This window comes from Rhineura floridana, chromosome 1 (genome assembly GCF_030035675.1).
Source record: "Rhineura floridana isolate rRhiFlo1 chromosome 1, rRhiFlo1.hap2, whole genome shotgun sequence".
Taxonomy (NCBI): domain Eukaryota; kingdom Metazoa; phylum Chordata; class Lepidosauria; order Squamata; family Rhineuridae; genus Rhineura; species Rhineura floridana.
The window spans coordinates 26,636,050-26,648,956 of record NC_084480.1 but is presented as its reverse complement, the minus strand read 5'-3'; the positions used below and the strand labels follow the sequence as shown (position 1 = coordinate 26,648,956).

General features: G+C 44.5%; 1 protein-coding gene across 9 annotated transcripts in view; it reads right to left on the bottom strand.

The window, feature by feature from the left end:
- Positions 1 to 12,907, bottom strand: part of NIPBL (NIPBL cohesin loading factor) — a 227,798-nt gene that overhangs the window by 27,703 nt on the left and 187,188 nt on the right. For all 9 annotated transcript variants that reach the window (XM_061616556.1, XM_061616564.1, XM_061616519.1 and 6 more), the window contains 7 exons: positions 11,059 to 11,273; positions 10,844 to 10,946; positions 3,221 to 3,319; positions 2,968 to 3,114; positions 2,514 to 2,648; positions 2,164 to 2,262; positions 1,336 to 1,389 (listed from right to left, as the gene is read on the bottom strand). In XM_061616556.1, coding sequence (XP_061472540.1) covers positions 1,336 to 1,389; positions 2,164 to 2,262; positions 2,514 to 2,648; positions 2,968 to 3,114; positions 3,221 to 3,319; positions 10,844 to 10,946; positions 11,059 to 11,273 — 852 coding nt within the window. The remainder of the gene's footprint in view (positions 1 to 1,335; positions 1,390 to 2,163; positions 2,263 to 2,513; positions 2,649 to 2,967; positions 3,115 to 3,220; positions 3,320 to 10,843; positions 10,947 to 11,058; positions 11,274 to 12,907) is intronic.

Here is a 12,907-nt window from a genome sequence, read left to right as displayed (position 1 = left end):
TAGTGCGAGGAAGCTATTTGTCAGTGGCATCAGGAGACATCCTATTTCCCAAGTACAGAAATCACATGATGCTAGATTGGGCAAACTTACAAGCTTCAGCAAGTTTGAGAAACTGTTCATATACATGGGTATGCAGCCATTTTAGCCATACATAGTTATATGTATAGCTACATGCATTATATAGAGCGTAGGGATAGAGAGAAAGAACACCGATAGCTAAAATACAAACACACATAAACTATTATCCTATTGGTTCTCCTCAAACTCTCTGTGGCTTTTGATATCATTTACCCTAGTATCCCCCTAGGCTTCTGTCAGAAGGCCTACAGCAATACTGCATTGGCTGCCAATATACTACCAAGACCATTTCAAAGTTTTGGTATTTGTATACCAAGCCCTAAACAATTTGTGACCAAGTTATCTAGGAGAATGCCTGCTCTCCTATAGGTCACCCCATATGTTAAATCAGCCAGTGAGGCTCTCTTGGCAATGCCACTTTTTACAGCAATTCATTCAGAGGGAACACAGTCAAGAGTCTTCTCAGTGGTGGTGCCCTCACTTTAAATTCCCTCCCTACCAAGATACTGCTGATGAGTTTTTTTGTGCCATGTAAAGACCCAGCTATTCTCCCAGGTTCTCACTGGAGTTTAATGTCAGATTTGATTGTTGTAGATTATTAGTTAGTTGCAATTCTATTTGCTCTTGCTTTCTGCTGTTGTTTTTATGTATGTGATTTTTACTTTTAATTATTACCACCTCTGGAATTGTTTTCAGGCAATGAAGAGTGAGATTAAAGTCTCTTAAATAAATAATTCTAAGCCATGCTTTGTTTAACAAACAATTAATTGTCCCATAGATGAATAACAAACCATGCTTTATTTCTCCAACATTTGATTTGCTTGTCAGGTGTACTTCCCTTGTGCCTTTGTAGCTTGGTGAACATCTGGGGTGGGATGGTCAAATAAGCAATTATTAGGAAGGGTGCGAGATTTGTACATAATACCAAGCCATATTTAAAACAAACCAAGCTACCAACAACCCATAGCAGTCAATAAACCATATAGTTAAAGCTACTGGGCAGGATTTGAATGATCAAACAAACCATGGTTTAATAAACTGTAGTTTAACAAACTATGGCTTAGTACTATATACAAACCAGGCTAATATATCTATATCTGTAATTGAAAAGGATGGAAGGTGAAACGTTTTAGGTATCAGGAAGCTCTTGGCCCCTCTGAATCCTTCAGTCTTCATCTACTTCTTAAGAACCATCTAAAAGCCTTATTGGTTCTACTTTAAAAAGTTAAAATACAAGGTATCTGAACCATTACTTACATTCTGAAGAAGCTGTTCAAACCAATCATACCCTGTATCTCTACATGCTGCGACCTAAGAGGAAATAAGAATGAAAATACATTTGTAACCTTTCAACACTAATAGATAATATTAAAGAGTCAATAGTTTAATATGCCAAATACAAGTGTTTTCTACTCTTATGACTATTACTTTATGTTGTTGTCTCTTTACTTCTAACATTGTTTGTTTCTATCTTTATTCTACACTACAATTTCTTTGGAACAGGGAACTCTCGACTATTGAGCTCTGTAAAGTGACATGTTCATTCATAGTAGTAATAGATGGTTTTTGAACAGCATCTCACATATTTGAAGCACCATATCAATTTGTTAACAATTCAGTTAAGACAAATGGGGGCCAGATATGCATTTGGAAACAAAGACTGATAAGCATCTTATGAAATGAGTCCTATATAAATACTTTAAAAATATTTAGTAGTGTTGCTAAACTTACCAGAAAATATTCTACTCCATTCACCACGTTTAATTAGCCAACTGTAATCCAACATGTATATTTACACTACAACACGTAATCAGACTGTTATAGGGAATCAGGAGAATGTTATAAGTATCAGGGAAAGTGTGTGCTACAAACTACAGCATTTGCTTGAGCACTACAGTATGAGAACTCTCCGCTTTTAAAGATTTAAAAATAAATACTATGGGATGGGGTAAAGGGTATCTGTGACACTAGTCACGAGTGATTTAATAGGCAATAACAAAATGTGCCTGAGTACACACTAGAAACAGCTCAATTTGTCACAACTGATGCACTAGTCAAGGGGAACAACAGCAATCTAACTCATACCACATCAGTGATGTTCAGTATTTTCCTGGTCATTGCTTCTTTGTCATTATGGGGGGTTGGAGTAAACCACAGCTTCTGGAATGTTTCATTTACCAGTTTCTGAAAATAAAAAAGGTAAGTACTAATTAGGTTAAAAAAACTTGCCAGAGTCTCTAAGCTACCCAAAAAAAGTCTAGATTTTTGAAATGTAATCCGCCCTGGGCTCCTACTGGGAGGAGGGTGGAATATAAATCTAATAAATAAATTAGAGACACATCACTGGCAGAAGCTCAACTTGAATTCAGGACCAAAAAGGCCTCACTCAAGCAAGCCTTGAACCAGCAGCACGAGTAGTAATTTGTTTACTGTACCTTAATGCCTTCTTCATCGTTGACTCTACGAATCATTTTCACACACATTTCTGTAATTTTGGGAAATGTTGGTTGTTCAATACAAATATCCCTCAGAATCTTTATGACTCTTTTTCTGACACTAATACCAGTATCCTGAAGGAACAAAAGAAAATCAATTTTTAATTTTGAAACCTTTGAAAAAACATATGGCAGCTATAAAAGGCTTTGTTTACCAATAGCCAACAGAAGCTCTATTAAATCACGACCATACAGTATCATGATTAATAAACTGAAGCAGTTAGTGTAACATCCTTATAAAAGGGGGAAGAAAATCTCTAAACAGTTGCTACTGCTGTTTGAAATGCTTGTCAGAAATTATAACTGGTGAATGGAGTGTCATCATATTTACTTTTATCTTTAAGAACCTGATTAAAAAAAATTATAAAAAGTTAGAATTTTAAAGTAACCATACCAGTATTCGCTCAATCAGCATGTCATAATACTGTTCAGCAAGCTGTGGTCGACAAAGGACAAACCGACCAAGTAACTCCACGGCTGCTTCTCGTACACTAGTGGAATTATCCATCAACCGTCCATGGACACCTCGTTGCATATCCAGCTATAAGCGACGAGCAAGATAGAAATGCAAAATGAGGAAAACCCGAAAACTTGCTGTTGAGAATGGGAAAATGCATGCATGATTACAGATTATTTTCTTTGTTTACCCTGGCTAGAATGCTGGGATCTACAGCAACAACCTCAGACAAACACTTCATGGCTTTTGTTCGAACAGCAATTGCATTTTCACCAAGCACACGCAGAATCTAGTAAGAAAACAAAAAATGGCATTTTATTTGCTTTTGGAAAGTAGCAGGCAATGTTTAACAAACAAGAATGAAGTGGAGAAACATGCTAGTATTAAAGTGAAATGAAAAACCAGCTACCAGAGATCTAGCATTACCTCACAAACAGAGCACTCAGCATGGTGATTGCACGACCCCCATTCACTCCATGTGAAAGGTCCACAAGTTTTGTCACAACTTAGTAGCCCAACCATTATTTGGAGTAACCAACATTCTCCTCCCCTGAATCCTTTAGCATATGCACACATGCACATAAAAAGAACTGGGAGATGGAGGTGCCTTGTATCCCAATGAGCTTTGAAGCAGGCAGAAGCAGAAAACTTATGCCTGCTCCAAGCCCAGTTTTTTCCCAGCTGGAAACTTGTGCAGGGATAGGGGCACCCTGTATCCTAATAGATTCATCTGTTGGGGTAGGCAGGTGCATCCATTCTCTATGACACCTTTCAAGAATGATGTGAATTGGGGACAGCTCCAGAGAGCGTGGAATATCCCTGCTGGTCAACCAGTGGGAAGGTGGGATTTTGCATAGATCATCATAAGAGTTCTCACAACAGATGCACAGCTTGGTGGCCAGAAAATGTCCATACACAGCAGCTTCATCAGTGCACTAGAGCTCACTGCAGAAAGCCGTGACTGCTGGTATCAAAGATGGCCAGGGAAGAGTTAGAGAAGATCTGGGCCACAACACCAAGGCCAGGCGAGGGAATTTTGCCCTGTTAAGTTGATTTGTGGTGGGCCTGCTCCTTAAAATGAATGGTGGCTATGCAATAGCAATGCTAAGTGGATTGTGCCTAGAGTGATATATAATATGACTGCCTTTGAACAGACATCTAGCTATGGATTTATTTTTTATATTTTAGGTGATAATTCTAAATTAGGCCCTCCACAGTAGGCATTCCATTCTTATAATTCTGTTTTTCCAATCCACTCTGGACAAGAACTACTGAGAACGGGCCACTGGCCTCATCTGAAGGGTGGTTTTCCCAGGTATCCTGCCATCACGTGCGTAGTCAGAGCGCCATCTAGCGTCCGAAGGCAAGAATGTACTGGAGTTAAGATCTGTAATGAGCGAGCCCCTCCTACTCCCGTTTCATTCGTGACGAGTCAGACGAGAGACATCTTGAGAGAAATGCAACGGCCAACAGGCCTGCCAGCAAGGAAAATACAAAACTGGCCCAGTAGGGCAAACATTTCCAACGAACATGGAGAGTGTAGCTTAACTCTATTGCCAAAATGGCAAACTTGAACCATATACTATAGTAGGTGGCATCCACATAGAAAAATCCTCCAAAAGGGAGGGCCGTGATGGCAGGATACCTGGGAAAACCACCCTTCAGGTGAGGCCAATGGCCCATTTTCCTCAGATAGCCTGCCATCACGTGGGATGTACCAAAGCAGCCCCAAAAAGGGAGGGACCACCCACTGTTTACTCAGTGCTTACTCATGAGAAAGGATCTGTTGCAGAACACGCCTTCCAAAGGAAGCCTCGGTAGAAGCGTAGCAGTCAATCTTATAACATTCTACAGATGCCTGCAAGAGGTGCGTTGGTTGCAAAAGCAGCCATAGTGGCAGCTGACCTGGTGGAATGCGCCGTTATTTTACCAGGCACTGGCAATTTCAGTGACTCATACGCCAGGGCAATGCAGGCGCACAACCAACAAGACAGGGTAGATTTAGAGACCTTTTTCCCCAGAGTCCTTGGGTGAAAGGATACAAATAATGACTCTGTCAATCTTATGTCCTGAGTCTGAGAGAGGTATATCTTGAGGGCCCTTCTGACCTCCAGCGAGTGCCAGGCCTTCTCCATTGGATGAGCGGGCTTAGGACAAAATGATGGAAAAACAATGTCCTAGTTACAGTGGAAAGTTGACCTGACCTTGGGACGAAAGGATGGATCTGGACACAACACAACTGAGTCCTTGTGGAAGATACAGAGATGACGCACTGCTGACAATGCTCCCAGTTCCGAAACCCTTCTCGCTGAGGTGATTGCCACCAGGAACAGGACCTTGAAAGACAACAGTCGCAGAGGCACTGACCCAAGGGGTTCAAAGGGAGGGCACTGAAGAGCTTGGAGAACCTTAGTTGGGTTAGGTTTTATTGTTATTGTTGAGATTTTTAATGTTTTAATGTATTTGTATGTTTTTATTTACACTGCCCAGAGTGGCTGGACAGCCAGCCAGGTGAGCGACTAATAAATTTAATAAATAAATAAATAAATAGACTCCAGGCAGGGAAATGATGACACACCGCCAGGCAGCTCCCTTCAAAAAGCATCTAATGAGCAGATGCGAACCCACAGAAACGTCAGAGGGGGAGGCGGACCAGATTGACGAGATCGTGGAGGCGTGACGACGCAAGGTGTTAGCTTTGAGTCCCATTTTCAGTCCCCTGTACAGGAACTGCAGAACTTGTTGTACCGTAGCTCGAGAAGGTTGGCCACCTTGCCCTGCACACCATTTAGAGAAGGCCAGCCACGTACTCTGGTAGATACGATTCATCGATGGCCTTCTAGATGCCATAATTGTATCGACAACCCCCTGAGATAGGCCTGAGTTAATCAGCTGTCTCCGTTCAAACGCCAAGCCGTCAGACTCAGCCATTTGGGTTCTGGATGCCAAATCGGTCCCTGACACTGTAGGTCTGGCCTGACTGGCAGCCTCCAAGGCTCTGTTACTGAGAGTGCAATCAGGTCTGAGAACCACGGGCGGCAAGGCCAGTATGGGGCCAGCAGAACCAGTTGCGCTCTTTCACGTCTCAGCTTTCTCAATATCCTGCCCAGTAGAGGAATCGGAGGGAAGGTGTACAGGAGGCCGTCCGGCAAAGGTGTCGCAAATGCAACCACTGACTCCGCGGTCTGTTCCAGATACCTCGAGAAGTACCGGGGCAGCTGTCGATTGTGACTCGAGGCAAAGAGGTCCACTGAGAAGATGCCAAACCGGCGCTGGAGGAGGTCGAATGTCATCGGGTGAAGTTTCCACTCTCCCAGAACCATCTGCTGCCTGCTGAGCTAGTCAGCTGTCACGTTCAGAGTCCCACTGAGATGTTCTGCCTGCAGAGACTTCAGATGACTTTCGGCCCAGACGAAGATCTGGGTTGCTTCCGCTTGGAGAGCTTGTGATCTGGTTCTCCCTTGTCTGTTCAAATGCAATTTTACGCAGGTGTTGTCTGTCCGGATCAGGACGTGTTCCAACTGGAAGATTGGCTGGAAGTGTCGAAGAGCCAGATGGACTGCACACAATTCCAGCCAGTTGATACTCTGACGTTGTTCCAGACTGGTCCACCGACCCTGGACAAAGCGGAAGTTGCAGTGGGGGCCCCTGCCAGTTCGTGATCACAGTCCTGTCCAGTTCTCAGAACTGAGTTCCCCTGCTGAGGTTTCGAGGTCGTCTCCACCATCTGAAAGATGTTCGAAGGGGGGAATCCAGGCGAATGTCGCAATGATTGGAATTGGCAATGTCCGCCTGGAAAGGTAATAGGGCCCACTGTAGAGGTCGAGTATGGTGCCATGCCCACGGGACAATGTAAATGGTGGACATGAACTTTCCCAGCACCTTTGCCAAAAACATCATGTCCACCTTTGAGCATCGTAGCAGAAGCCTTGCCATATCTCTGATGGTTGCGATTCGTTCCGGTGATAGGAAGACCATGGCCTGTACTGTGTCCAGTATTGCCCCAAGATGCTGTAGTCGCTGAGTCGGGTGTAGCTGACTCTTGTTGACGCCGACAAGCCAACCGTGGGTCCTGAGAACATCAAGGGTGTGAAGAACATGGTCACGTGGGCGGTCCCCAGAGTCCGCTTGAAGCAATAGATCATCCAAGTAGGGGTAAATATGGACCCCCTGAAGGCGGAGGTGGGCCACCAGGGTGACCATCACCTTGGCGAATACCCTCGGTGGTGACGCAAGCCCGAAGGGCATAGCCGTGTATTGGAAATGATGGTGGCCAAATGTGAACCTCAGGAACTGTCTGTGGGCAGGGCAGATTGGTATGTGGAGGTATGCCTCCTTTAGGTCAATGAAAGCCAAGAAGTCTCCCTGCTGTAGAACCTGTATAATTGAGACAAGGGACTCCATTTTGAACCGTCGATATGTCACAAAGCAGTTGATGAACTTGAGGTCCAAAACCGCCCTCCACAACAGATCGCGCTTGGGAACTGCAAACAGGACAGAGTAAACACCCCGCGATCTCTCTGCTGGTGGGACTGCATCTATTGCCGCTATGTTTAGGAGATGTTGGATTGCTTCCTGCATAACTCTCTGCCATTCTTGGGTTTTGGGAACGGGGGAGGGAAGGAATCTGTCCGGGATGGGGGTCAGCCAAAACCCTATGTTGTAGCCATGAGACAAAAGATATCTGATCCAAGAAACATGGGTGAGGTCCAGCCAGAGTCCTGCGTAGTGCAGTAGCCTGCCTCCTATAGGGATGGCGTCAGAATTGCCAACGCTGGTGTGCTCCCCGTCCGTATGAAGAAGTGGAAGGGCTTTGATGTTCCTGGTACTGAGCCAGGTTCCCTTGGAGGCACGTAAGTCTGTAAAACGGGGGTCTCGGCCTTGCCCCACAGGCCGCACTCCTCGAAAGGGCTGAAAGGATTGGTATGGAGCAAATCTCCGAAACGGCCTGCGGTCGTCTTTTTTGGACGTGGCTAAGATAGGCTTTCTGTTGTCTTTGGGGTCTACCAGGACTGCTTTAAGGGCTTGCTCACAAAACAGAAACGCTCCCGAGTATGGGGCTGTGGATAAATTGACTCTAGCTGTGGTATCAGCATCCCTGTGACAAAGCCAGAGGGTTTGTTGTGCCACTACTTCTGCAGCCAGTGCTCGTGATCCTTGTTGTGACGCATCCAAAGTAGCATCAGCCACAAATGCAGCCGCTTTGTGCAGCCTGATCAGACCCTTTCTGAGTTTGGGCGGGTCTGGATTCGGGTCTTCCAAGAGCTCGTCCAGCCACATCATCAAGGCTCTTGAAAAAATGGACGCCACTACAGACACTCGAATGGAATAGGCAATGGCTTCTTGATTCTTTAGCAGGGCGAAGTCTAGCCGCCTTTCAGATGGGTCCTTAAGCTGGGAGTCTCCTTCTTTTGGGAGGAGAGACCAGGACACCAAGTTAGAGATTGGCTGATCTACTCCTGGGGCATTCAGGTGAGCCATGAAGTCAGGAGCTAAAGTGTAATGTCCTTTGGCCCTGGGCGAGAAGCAACGTGGGTGCAATGGCCGAGCCCATTCCTCCCTGGCCAGCTTATCAATGGGATCTGGGACTGGGATGAAGTGTTCCACAGATTTAGGAGACTTGAGAACCCTGGCCCCCTTCATGGGAGGGGCAAGGGATTGGGTTGGCATGGCTTAGAGTCCCAGCATGCCCAAAACTCTTCGGCGCAGCGGGAGATAGTCAGCTAAGTCAAACAGACGATAGGAAGAGTCCTCCTCCAATTCTGAATCTTCACTCCATTCATCGTCTTCAGCCTGAGGAAAGGCAAAGGGGCCCTCCGATCTGGTGTCATCACCTCCAATTCTACCTCTGCCAACATTAAAAGGATCTGGGGAAGGAGGTGGCACAGCGTCATTAGGAACATGATGACCCATCGCACTGGGCTGCCGCTGAGGTACTTGCTGCTGGGAGACTGACTGTAATTGAGAGAGGAACCCTAGTATATTCTTCATCTCGGGGGTTTAGTTGCAGGCCTGGAAGAGGATCAGGTACAGCCGCCTGAGGCTCCAAGGCCAGGGCTTGTCCTTGGTGGTTCAGGTAAGGCTGACCTGATTGGTGAGATGTCACCGCCATCAACTCAGATGGGCAGTCCAAACTTGGTTGGCTAGGGAACCCCTTGAATTCATCGCCTGATGAGCCAGTAGGTGAATGAAAGAGCGCTGACAAAGCCTGTTGACCAGTGTCCTCCGAATCCAGCACTGGGCAATCTGAAGAGGCCAGGCAGATGGGCCTCCACGGAGAGAGAGATGTTCCTGTGCAATATATGAGGTAATGGATCACAGTACACGCCCATAGGTCCTGTGCACTAGCTGAGGAGATATATCTGTGCACTATATAAGGCAATGGATCGCAGTACACGCCCACAGGTGGAGAGGTGTGTGGTACTGGTCCTGTGCACAAGCTGAAGAAAAATATATCTTAGTACATGCCCACTAAGGGGGATGTGGTACTGCCTGAGCACACTCAAGTTGCTGGTGGGGGGGGGCAGCAGACAGAAGCCGCCGCAAACATGGCTGCCTGCAAGTTCCTCAGAAGGCAATGGCCAAGGGAAAGCGGCAACCACAGGGCTCCCCTGCAAGCCGCTGAGAAGCGGCAGGAAAGGGATGAAGGCTGAGCATGAGTGTGGCGCAATGCCAGAAGCCTATGGAGAGCTGCACTCCAGAACGGGACAGTTGAGGCGCAGCCAACAGCTGAGGCAGCGAACGGCCGCAAGGACAAGCCGTGGAAGCAGCCAGCAGCAACCGAGGCTGCACGCTGAAGCTAGAGGCGGTGCGAAAGCAGATCGCAGCCAGAGACACTGCAAGGGCGCCACGGGTGATAGTAGAGGTGGTAGAGCCAGGCACAAAGCACTGGGCTCTTACCCACCTGGGAGAGGGAGGGAACACAGCCAGTGAAGAGAAGGCCTTCAACACCCCACAAACATAAACAAGAGGAAGGAAGAGGGAGAGACCCCAGGGCAACCCCCCCCCGCAGACTGGGAGCCAGAAACACCCCCACCTTTCTCTCTCTCTCTCTCTCTCTCTCTCACACACACACACACACACACAGAGCAAACAAACATGCTGAATCCTACTCTAGCCTTATGTTACTGGAGAGATGAACAGCCTCGGACAAAGGCAAGAATGAAACTGGAGTAGGAGGGGCTTGCTCACTCACTACAGATCTTAACTCCAGTACATTCTTGCCTTCGGACGCTAGATGGCGCTATGACTACCCACATGATGGCAAAAATGGGGAAAAAGCCAAAAATATATGCAATATAGAAAGACATGGATATTTCTGAAGTCCTAACATGGTGACCCATTCAAACATGCTCACATTCATATGAAATATTAATATAACCATTTTATTATGACTTTAATCATGGCAGTACCATGCACTGCAAACAAGTTATTGAAATGGTTTTCTGTTTTGAATTAAGCTGTCCTGCTATGTGTTTATGATGTAACATCCCTAAGATTTAAGAATGCAAATAAAATATATGTAGGCAAAGCCCATTAAGAGGTTTCTACCATCATCCTTACAAAACACTGTTCTAATTTAATGTTCTCATGTACAAAAATGCACAGATGAAATACATTTCAAGGATGTGTGAAATGCATGCAGGATAAATGAAAATGTTGTGGAACTGATACAGAATTATGGAAGCATGTGGTGTTACCACAACCTATTAAATACCTGCGCTTAACAATGAACAGATATTGCACACTACCGCACAAGTGTTTGGAACCAGGAAACCAACTGTATTTCACTAAGACTTCTGGCACAGTTTACCTGTGTCAAATAAATATCGAAGCTCTGGGCAAACGGCCTCATAGAGGCCAAGTAGCGAACAATCAAGCAAGCATCTTCATAGTCCACAGTATCTGAGTTCATCCTGTAACAAAGTTGCAGACTATTACTTTAGGATTTGTTTATCAACAAAATATGCCAATACACAAAGTCAAATATCATTCAGTAAATAAAAATGAATAATTTGTGGAACTCACTTTAATGTACTGAACTGAGATGGTGCTCTTTTAATGATGTTGCGAAGAAATTTTTTGCGACTTTCTGCTCTGTGCATGATTTGTCCTGTTGTCTCAACTTCTTTTGCATGGTGTGTTCCTTCAGATGAATCTTCATCCTTCTGAGTTTTCATTGCTTTCTCGGTTTCCATTGTAGTGTCCCGAAACCACTGAGCTATATAAAATTTCCGAGAAAACTGGTGTGGCAGAAGAGAGTGGGGAAAAATAGATCCAAGAAAAGGACATCAAAGCATTTTTTTTGAGGAGGAGGGGAAATCTGACCACATTCTAATGCTATTTCTTGTTTGTTGGATAGACCTATTTGATATGGATGGTATTCAATGCTAATCCTGCTCTCAAAGTAGATCCATTGAAGTTAACATGATTAACTTAGATTAATTAATTTCACTGGGTCTACTCTGAGTAGGACTTTGCTGAATACAACCTTGTATTTTTAATTGATGGAAGCTGCCTTGAGTATTGTTCATTAAAAGGGCCATAGCTCAATGGTAGAGCATCTGCCTTGGATCCAGAAGGTCCAAACTTGGAGAAACTCATGCCTGAAACCCTAGAAAGCCACTGCCAGTTGATGTTAGAAATACTGAACTAGATACACAAATGGTATGACTCGGTATAAAGGAGATTCCTATGCTCATATGTTATAGTAACAGAAAGGTGGAATATAAATCAACTAAAATAAATAGTAATAATAAATAAGACACATTAGTATTTTCAAATATATTAATATACATTCTTGTCACTGGATCTATATGAAATGAACCAAGGAATTACCACATTTCAAGCACTGTGTTTTGAATTATATATAGCTGAATTCACCCAAGGCCATTTTCATGTACAAAGTTACTTAAGATTACGAATGCACAACTCCTAGACTATTTACACTGCAAGAGGATACAAAGCGATGAAATCATTGTAGGCATGCCAGGTTCAATTCCTGGCATCCTCAGATTAAGGCTGGGGGAAATTCCTGTCAGAAACCCTGCCAGTCAATAAAGATAATAATGAGCTAGTCAGACCAATCTTCTGACTTTACAAGACACTTTCCTATGATTCACACCACTGAATAGGGATGTCCTGCAGGAAAAGCAGTAGTATATACTCTTGTACTTAAAAGGTGAATGAGCAATGCAGAATTTTAAGTTCTGCTCTCCTGCATAATTATTAACTTTTCACTTTTGCTCATACAAATTCAGCATAACCTTAAAGATGTAAAACTGATCTGTGACACATCCGAGGAGGTACAACTCTTGTTTCTGTTCCTCAAACTTTTAGGACTTGTCAGAAGGGAAGAGGGGGACTTCTGACTTGCACTTCCCTCCTTTGCTCCTTTGTTTGAACATTGTAAAGATTGCTTAAGTCATTTTTGATATGTTTCATAGTTCTGCCGTTTCTTTCTTTGGTTATACTACATGCCCACAAACCTTAGAAAACAGGCCTTACTAAATAGGAAGAATGTGTATCTTGATGCAATTACAGTAGTGCAGTGGTAAACATTTGAAGTGCAGGAGCTCATCATGACAGCTCCCATGGCCATGTCCCCAAGAAGAATCCACAGCCATTTTATCTGTGCTGAAGGGGCTTGATTCTGAATGTTCTCTCTTTTTTCTTATGGCTTATAACTAAACAAATATTATCTATCTACCACTCTCCCATAGCCCAGTCACAGCCCCAAGATGAGTCCAAAAAGGAAAGTAGTTGTCTGCATGTGCCACACGTGCATTCTGTGCTCCTTCACAAAACTCTATTTTTAGCAGCAGCAGATTTTTTTTGTTTTACCGCTTTTTATAATGTGTACAGAGGTCCTTTCCCT